The sequence below is a fragment of the Cryptomeria japonica genome, chromosome 7, assembly GCF_030272615.1.
Source record: "Cryptomeria japonica chromosome 7, Sugi_1.0, whole genome shotgun sequence".
Classification (NCBI taxonomy): Eukaryota; Viridiplantae; Streptophyta; class Pinopsida; order Cupressales; family Cupressaceae; genus Cryptomeria; species Cryptomeria japonica.
The window spans coordinates 214,233,228-214,242,743 of record NC_081411.1 but is presented as its reverse complement, the minus strand read 5'-3'; the positions used below and the strand labels follow the sequence as shown (position 1 = coordinate 214,242,743).

General features: G+C 37.5%; 1 protein-coding gene and 1 long non-coding RNA gene across 2 annotated transcripts; both read left to right on the top strand.

Annotated features, from left to right (window-relative positions):
• Positions 1-286: 286 nt before the first annotated feature.
• On the top strand, positions 287-2,452 carry LOC131857182 (uncharacterized). The gene is made up of 7 exons (XR_009358585.1): positions 287-443; positions 540-663; positions 778-1,104; positions 1,247-1,393; positions 1,491-1,538; positions 1,626-2,044; positions 2,142-2,452. It is a non-coding gene; the product is annotated as an uncharacterized LOC131857182 (long non-coding RNA).
• Positions 2,453-8,069: 5,617 nt separating this feature from the next.
• Positions 8,070-8,921, top strand: LOC131856578 (cysteine-rich receptor-like protein kinase 34). Its single transcript, XM_059208423.1, has 3 exons — positions 8,070-8,252; positions 8,342-8,527; positions 8,628-8,921. Exons 1-3 carry the CDS (start codon positions 8,070-8,072, stop codon positions 8,919-8,921), a joined length of 663 nt encoding a protein of 220 aa, XP_059064406.1.
• The last annotated feature ends 595 nt before the right edge of the window (positions 8,922-9,516 follow it).

Below are 9,516 nucleotides of genomic sequence, written 5' to 3'. Positions count from 1 at the left end.
GTATATGAAGAACAATGCTCTGATCTGTAAGTTTTGGTAGCGGTGGCAAGCGAGGTTGGACAAGAAGGCTTTGTGATTACCGTGGGAACTAATTGTGTAATAGTAGAAAACAGATCTTTCAAATTATCCAATAGGTACTTAAGGATCAATCTATTGATTTTCTTTCGAGTGGTTTTTCTTTTTTTGGGGGATAAAGTTTTGGGTGTTTAATAGAAGTTATTCGATTATAAAACGGAGTAATCTAATTATTTAGTTTTGGCGTGGTTTCATGCAGCTTTGATTATATAGGTATAAAGATGAATGAACCTTCAGCCAGTACTGCTTCGCCTCCCAGTGGCAGTACTGGATCATGTTCTAGCAGTGGTCCTACGAAAGTTTTACCCGTTGATGTACTAGTCCTTGAAGGTTGCATTGATGATGTTATATCTTCTCTTACGGACAAGGTAAATTCTATTTTCCTCTTCGTACCAAACAACTATGCTTTTTTAAGTTTAAAATATCAGTGTTTGATCGGTAGATTGTAACACATTTATTTACAGGGGCTGAGGTTGTAAATTGCTTGAAAATGGTATGAAACTAAGGGATATAGTGCAGCCTGTAGCATCCGATTTTTCGAAATTATTTGAGTCCATTTCAGAGTGTGCAAAGATAATTTCGGATCAGGTAATTCATGATTTTGTCACTCTAGATCTAAGCTTTTGAAAGTAGTTTCTATTTGGTTAAAGATACTAGTTTTTTTCCAATGACAATGGTATAGTCCATCTTTATTGGGAACAGAAATCCTCTTCCTCAAGGCTTTCTAGCGAAGCACAGTCGGTGGCCTTGGATACAGTAAAACAACTGGGAAATGTTCATTGGGCTGCGATTGGGCTTTTAGCAATAGCTAATGTTCTTGAAAGATTCGACAAAATTTCTATAAAGGATAGAGATTGCTTGGACCTTCTGAAACTGATGCTGGACCTCGCTAAATTTCTAAAGCAGCTCAAAGACATGAATGCCGACTCTCACAAAGAACTTTCAGAAAAAAATGAACGAGGCGCTTCATTTGATTGTTAGTGGTGCAATCTTCTGTCGTTCCTTTATCGCGTACAAGAAAATGTTGAAGTAAAGTGACTTATCCGATATTAATATTTTACTTCTATAAAGCTAAATGATTAAACTGAGGAGAAGAATTTGATACGATGTTAAGTTAGAATTGTATTAGACGTTGTAAATTGAATATCTAACATGATGAAATGATGTACAGGTTCTTATCCACAACGAAAATCCGTGACGAACTTGTCTATATAAGGAGAAAGGTGGATAGTATAATAGGCCAGCTGAGTCTACAGATGCAAGTTAAACGTTGCCTCTTTCTATATGTCACAGCCACAGCCATACAGTAATGCTCCAGGTGAACTTCATTGCTCTATATACTTTTCACTTTGACAACTCTTTGTTTCATCTGTATCAGCGATAAACTTTGGCTGTTGGCTCGGTATTGGATTCAGGTGGACTTTCTTCTGAGCAATCAACTACCACTAATGAAATTGTTCACTGTAAGAACATTCCTCCCCTGAAGCAATAAGTAACCGGATTCTATATTTACTGTACAGAAAGTTAATGTGCCAATTTGGCATTAACAGGTGAGATGGAGCATGCAGCCCAAACAGAGACATGCGCAGCGATCTCAAGCAGTGAGATGTGCACAGCAGATTCAAAAGTCGTCTCTCGAGTGACTGAATGAAAAACAGAGGATTCTGTTTCATGTAAAGCAAGTGATTGGGCAGATAGGTTTCAAAAGTCAAAAAGGCTATTACCAACATTTGCGAGGTTACTTACCTATCTTAAAAGTCTCAAAGAACAAATATCTTCATCTCAAAGAAAGCAAAAGCTTGGCAAGTCACTAGTTCTGGGAATAAACTTGGGGAAAAGTCAGCTTTCTTCATTTAGCGTAAAAGATGAATACGGGGGCCTACCGATTTACTTCAGTTTCAAGGAATTGGGGAACGCGACAGACCCAGAGCAATTGGAAAGCTACAGTGCTTGGTTCGAGCTTTATAAAGTAAAATAGAGTAACAGTCTTTTGGTCAAGCAAATTTTACTTCAGAATAAATTAGTGATCGATATAATCATTCACAGTTTCATTCATTTTTCTCCAGGCAACTTTGAAGACCGGAAGACAAGTGCTAATAAAGACGTTCCCTGTCGAATTTGTCTTGCATGGGCTAAACCAGACGTAGATCATGTTGAACGAGTTTGTTTTTTTGGTGAATTTGCGGCATAAGAACATTATGAAGCTCGTGGGATTTTGTAATATTAGAAAAGAGGTACCGATGTTAGTTTATGATTATCCCCCCAACGGACGTCTGTCTAACTTCATTTTAGTTAAGACTCCATCGTAGTTATTTTTTATTTGCTTATCCTTATCGAATCCCGTTGTCGTTGAGGATCTGAAAAAATTCGATTATAAACAGGAGATTCTAGTCAGAGTAATTCTTGACTGGTGATCAGAAACAAATTTGAAATATGAAAAAATATTTTTTTTAGTTTTTTCTACATGTTAGAAATTGGTTTTTTTGAAGGCCTTCGGGGCATCAGCGCTTGAAACTTTGGCCTGTCCTTTAGAACATTGTCGTAGGCAAGTTCTTTCAGGATTTCATCTTCAACTCTTGGAGACCTTTCCAATGAGTTAAACGACTCGCAATTTCGAGTCTTGATTAGAAAGTTATGACTAGTCAAAGTTAGGACAAAATTTGATATAGTTTTTTGAAAATTTCGTAGTTTTGGATTTTATTATGTAATAAACAAATATGACTGTTGAGTTTCGATTCTCAAGGGGTTTTTGTGACCCTTGGATTTTCATAAACTGTTATATGTTGGATTTTCGAATTGAATGGATTACTTTTAGGCTTACTTCAATTTTGTGCTTACCTTGTTTGTGTAAGCAAATCCACAATACTGCAAGTTCTCACTTAGGTGTTGTCATCCAAATCCATAATCCAAATCAGTTGTATCATAGCAAGTTTTCTCCTATATGTCATATCACACGCGATCAACATATCAAAGATTGGGGTTGGAAACAAGAAATCCTTTAGACTACCTTCCTTTGAGACGCACGCGATTGCAGATGGCTAAGTTGCAGATCGATGATGATATTAAAGCATTGGTTACAGATGCACTAACAAAACAATGTGAAGAAATGATGGAGCAATTCAAGCAAATACTGGAAAGTTGTGGGTCACAAGCAAACCCACCATTCACAGGGTATACACCATTCAAGGTGCAAGTGAATTTCGATATACCCATGTTTCAAAAGAAATATTGATGCAGATGTTGTTGATGATTGGGTTTCAAAACTGGAAAAGTATTCCTCTGTCAACTAGTTCTCAGATGAAGAGAAAATAACTTTCGCTCTTCTCAAAGCTGAAAATCATGTAAAAGATTTGTCGGAAGCAAAGTTAGCATCCAAGGCAGAAGAAACTTGTAGTACTTTTATTTTTGATTAAAAAAACCCACATGGGGAGAACTCATGGACCACGTAAAGGAAGAATATTTTCCTATAGATACATATGAACATAAATATATGCAGTGGCAATTGCTCTAACAGGAAAAGGACCAAACTGTTCAGGAATACAGTATATACTAATATGTTTCATGCTTTAGCAGCAAAGCTTGGCATCAAAGATTGTGAGAAGCACCGAGTTCTGAAATATCAAAGTGGTCTCCATAGGTATATCCAAACTGAAATGGAATTCCTGAACATAGAGACTTTACCTAGTGCATATAAATTTGTTACAAAAATTGAGGAGAAATTCAAACAGAAAGGAAGGAGGGATAACTTCACAAACAACAAATGGAAGGGTGAAGTTGGCAAAAATGCATGGAAATAAACCTCTAAGAAATCTTCTCCCAATTCACCACAAAAAAGGAATGGGGTATGAAGAAGGCACAAGAGAACGGTATGTGGTGTGAATTCCATAAAAGTCCTGCTCATAACACAAAAGATTGTAGAACCATAAAGAGTTTAATGATGGAGAGGTATGAGGACAAGGCAGAACCTAAGGTGGTAGAATCTTACACAGAAGAAAGTCATGAACATGTCATTGAGGCTAATCCATATGCAATAGTAGCTACTACAAAGATATTGCCTTGGGAGGATAAGGAAAGATTGTTCCACTCACAGATGTGGGTCGGAGGAAAATCCTTGCACTTTATTGTTGATAGTGGAAGTCAAAAGAACCTAATATCAACGGAGGCTGTGAAGAGATTGAATCTAAAAACAATAGCACACCTGCAACCCTATTCAATGGGATGGGTAGGTCAAGGAAGAGATATTCGAGTGCACCAGCAGTGTCGTCTTTCATACTCTATAAAGCCTTTCAAAGATGAGGTAATCTATAATGTAGCTCCTCTAGATGTTTGTGATGTTTTGTTGGGACAACCATATATGTACCAACTCCATGGTGTTTATGAGTCCAGACCTCGCAGTGTGACAATCAAATTAGGTGATTAGAAATACCGAATATCGGAGGTAAGCCCTGCATACTCTACATCTTTGATTAGTGCTAAGCAATGTAGGAGGTTGGTTGCCAAAATGGGAACATTAATATTATTGATGATTCATTCTGAAGAAGAAAGGAAATCAATATATAATTCCCATGCCATCACAAACACCACAACACTGTAGAAAAGATCAATAGATCAGATTTTGATAAAATATGAGAATCTGTTTAAGTTACCAGCTAGGGCACCTTCACATTGCCAAGTGAGACACACTATTGATTTGATACCGGGAACTCCATTGCCTAATGAACCAGTCTACCATAGATCAGTAGTAGAAAATAATGAAATTAAGAGGCAAATACAAGAATTGATTGAGAAGGGACACATTCATCCAAGTGCATCACCCTGTGGCAGTCCCATTGTTTTGGCCAAAAAAAGGATGGAACTTGGAGACTTTGTATTGACTACAGGGCCTTGAAAAAAATTTCAGTCAAAAATAGCTATCCACTTCTCTAGATAGATGACCTTTTGGACCAGCTTAGAGGGGCCTGATTCTTCACAAAAATTGATTTGAAATCGGGATACCATCAAGTACCAATTGACTCAGCTGATGTATGGAAGACAACTTTCAAATCTAAAGAGGGATTGTTTGAATGACTAGTGATGCCTTTCGGTCTAACAAATTCCCTAGCAACATTCATGAGAATGATGAATGATGTACTCAGACCATTCACTGATTCCTTTGCGGTGGTAAATTTGGATGACATACTCATCTTCAACAAAACTTGGGAGGAACATTTGCAACATGTGGAAAAAATTCTCTCAACTTTATAAGATCATGGGCTTTATGCAAACAAAGAAAAGTGCTCCTTTGGTATGCAGAGTATTAGATACTTAGGGTATGTTATTGACAGTGAGGGTGTCCATTTTGATCCTAAGAAGAGACACATGATTAAGGACTAGCCATCTCCTAGAAATCTCACAAAGTTACGAAGTTTCCTCGGGTTGGCAAACTTTTATCGCAGATTTGTGTTGGGGTTTACCCATTTGTCTTGACTTTTAAATCTGTCATTGTGGGGGGGAACCCAAGCAAAGTTCAAATGGACAGGTGCTCAACACGAAGCATTCGAGGAGTTAAAATGAAGGTTATGTTCTACACCAGTTTTATCTCTTCCTGACCCACAACAGTCATTTTGAAATACAAACTGATGCATCAGAATATGCCCTAGGAGCAGTCCTCATGCAGCATGGTCACCCAATTGCATATCATAGTGAGACATTTTCTGATACAGTGCATTGGTATGCCACTTACAACAAGGAATTGCATGCTATTGTTCAAGCTTGTAAGCAGTGGAAACATTATATTTTGGGTAAGGAGACTATCATCCACACAAACCACAAACGTCCTGAATTTTTGTAGACACAAGGAAAGTTGCAGAATGATCGACATCAAAGATGGTCAGCCTATCTTCAACAATTTTATCTCAATATTCACCACAAAAAGAGAATCACTAACAAAGTAGTAGATTGTTTGAGCAGGCCTCTGATTGTAGCTATAAGTATGGTATTGGACTCATGTGGTCATCAAACTGAAGCCTGGGATCACTTGTATGAGAATGATGTTGAGTTTGCAGATGTTTATAATCAATTGGTGAATGGAAATCAAGTGAATGACTTCTATTTGCAGGATGGAATGCTTCGTCACCTTGGCTAAATCTGTGTACCCAATGCAGATGGCAAAAAGATGATATGGGAAGCTCAATATAGTAAGGTTGTTGGTCATTTTGGCATAGGTAAGACTATTGCTATACTTTAGAGGTATTTTTATTGGCCAAAGTTGAGAAATGATGTCATTTCATATATTCAAGCTTGTACTGCATGTGCTATTGCTAAGCCTGCCAATCATAAACTTGGACTATATTCGCCACTTCCTATTCTTGAAAAACCTTGGTATTTAGTTTCTATGGACTTTATGTCTGGTCTTCCTGCCACCAAAAGAGGCCACGATTGTGTGTATGTTGTGGAAAATAGGTTCTAAAAAATGGCAGTAATAGTGGCTTGTAAAAAGACAATTTCTGCAGAGGACACTGTAAAGCTTTTCTTTGAACACATTTGTGTTCATTTTGGTCTGCCGAATACCATTATTTCAGATAGGGACAACAGGTTTCTTACTAAGTTATGGTCTACTTTATGGGAGAAGATGGACACAAAATTAACAAAGTCTACTACTTTCCATCCACAAATAGATGGACAAATAGAGGTAGTGAATCAAATGATCTTTCACATCCTACGCATGTATCACTCAAAACATCCCCGCACATGGGATGAAAATCTTCCATATGTTCAGCATAGCTACAACAAGGCAATTCATAGTTTGACTGGTCACAACCCATTTGAGGTTTGTCTTGGTTATCAACCACTTGCACCCATGGATGTTGTCATACCACTTATTCAACCTGATCTGGTTCCACGTGTTGGTAAGAAGGAAGATAAGGCAACACAGTTCATTGATAGAATTCATCATCTGCCACAACAAGTTCATGAAATCTTGGAGCATACCAATAAAAAATATAAGGAGAGACATGATGAGCATCGTACTCCTCATCATTTTCAAGTCAGGGACAAGGTGTGGTTGCATATCCAAAAGGAACGATTGCAGTGTGCCAATAGGAAGCTTCGTCCTCTGCGTTATCGGCCATACACAATCATCAAACAAATTTGTGTTAATACTTTTGAGCTCAATTTACCCCCCTTTCAAGGTCTTCATCCAATCTTCAATGTGGAACTCTTGAAGCCATATTTTCCCCCACTATTAAATGTTGCAGATGTGGTAGAAACAATTTCCACTACAAAATTGAATCCAGATGCAACTTCTCCATTCCAATGTGATCAGATTGTGGACACCATGGTGAAAACACTTAAACAATAGCAAATCTATCTATACAAAGTGGTTCGACCAAGGCAAATTGCTCAACAAGGAAAGTGGTTTACCCGGGAGCAGCTTCAACTCTGTTTTCCTCATCTCATCTAGAGTGTTGATGTAATGGGGCCCATTGCTTTTCAAGGGGGAAGTACTGATCAGAAACAATTTTGAAATATCAAAAAAATATTTTCATATTTTTTCTAGTTTTTTCTACATGTTAGTAATTGGTTTTTTTGAAGGCCTTCGGGGCATTTTCAGCCCTTGAAACTTTGGTCAATGGACTTCACCTTCAACTCTTGGAGACCTTTCCAATGAATTAAACAGCTCGCAATTTCGAGCCCTAAGTAGAAAGTTATGACTAGTCAAAATTAGGACAAAATTTGATATAGTTTTTTGAAAATTTCATAGTTTTGGATTTTATTATGTAATAAACAAATATGACTGTTGAGTTTCGATTCTCAAGGGGTTTTGGTGACCCTTGGAATCTCATGAACTGTTATATGTTGGATTTTCGAATTGAATGGATTACTTTTTGGCTTGCTTCAATTATGTGTTTACCTTGTTTGTGTAAACAAATCGACAATACCGCAGGGTATCACTCAGATATTGTCAATCCGAATCCATAATTCGGATCAACTGACCTAAAAGAGTAAAGATTATGATGGGAGTAATTAGCGCACTCGTTTATCTTCACGAGGGTACGGACGAGCACGTGTATTCTGTACACGGAGATATTAAGCTAGAAAACATTCTTCTCGATGCTAACTTCAATGCCAAGGTGTCAGACTTCAGCTTCGCAAAATTTTCAGCTTTTGATGATTCGTCTTTTGGGAATGTTAATAGTGTAAGTTTTAAATTTCTCATATCACAGCCAAAAACAAATTGACTTTTTTCCTTAGATATAAACGTCAGATGTGGTCATGTTCAAACTAGTTATTCATTTTCATCTGCTGTGGCAGTGACACTCACGGTCACGTTGCTCCGGAATACATATCTAGCAAGCATCTGAGTTACAAAGTGGACATCTACAGCTTTGGAATTCTTGTGTTACGACTTGTATCTGGTAAGCGTACGCCTGATTTGACAGATGACGACGACGACAGGAACTTTGTGACACGGGTAAAAGCACCTAGTTACAGGATTACCCACACCTGATTTGAAATTGATTAGCCACCAAAGCAAAACTATATGCTATTTGATTTCTGGTTTGTGTTTGCAGTCATGGAGGTTATACAAAGAAGACCGTCTTGATGAGCTGATACATCCTGAATTACTGGATTGTGAAGGTTTTGAGTTGAGCAGTATAATAAGAAGCATCAAAATAGCTCTGTGGTGCGTGCTAAGAGATCCTTTTTTGCGGACAACAACGTCGCGCGTGTCAAGAATGCTTTCCACAGAAGAGGAGATTCCTCAACTACCAGATGATAGTATATCAATGGAACCACATCGCTTAGAGCAAAAGGGTCGCCAATCTGAGGTGGAGATTGAAGAAATAGAAGAAGTTCGTGCTTAAAAATGTTCGAATTAAAATTGGATCATTTTTGGTTCATGCCTTATCACCACTAAAAATATGTATGTGGCCATATGAAAGTTTGCTATAATATTTGTTTTGAGATGTCATAAATATTAAATCCTCTTTACATTTTGGTATTCGTTCAGGTTTATCCCTTTCATAATTTTTTAATAATTTTTTAACGAGAGATATGATGTGTTAAGTTCCTATCAATAGTATGGAAGGTGAGGAGGACAAAGGGAGAGATAGTTGAATAGATAGATATGGAGGGAGGGAGTGAAATAGTTGGAGGGGGTATAGAGAGATAGAGAGGGATAGAGAGAGATAGAGAGATAGTGGTAAAGAGATATAGATGTAAAAAGGAATAGATTCGAATTGTTGTCCCATAGCTTTTCATTCTATTACTTACATTAAACGATTATAAGTGCCTCTATAAATAGGGGTTTTAGAAAACTTTGGAAATTCATTATTGTAAAAAAATACATGCATAGATTGAGGTCGGTGGAAGAAAAATGGTAGTGGCAAGCTTCCATCTTAAATGTTGATGGTTGGAGAAACTTCTGAAATTAATTTCTCCCACCTACTCCCTCTTTGT

What these genes read in the sequence shown, in the direction of transcription:
- LOC131856578 (XM_059208423.1), top strand. Translation starts at nt 8,070, where the DNA reads ATGGGAGTAATTAGCGCACTCGTTTATCTTCACGAGGGTACGGACGAG. An exon ending in CTTTTGGGAATGTTAATAGT is followed by an intron (nt 8,253 to 8,341) that starts GTAAGTTTTAAA and finishes TGTTCAAACTAG; the next exon opens with TTATTCATTTTCATCTGCTG. An exon ending in ACAGGAACTTTGTGACACGG is followed by an intron (nt 8,528 to 8,627) that starts GTAAAAGCACCT and finishes TTGTGTTTGCAG; the next exon opens with TCATGGAGGTTATACAAAGA.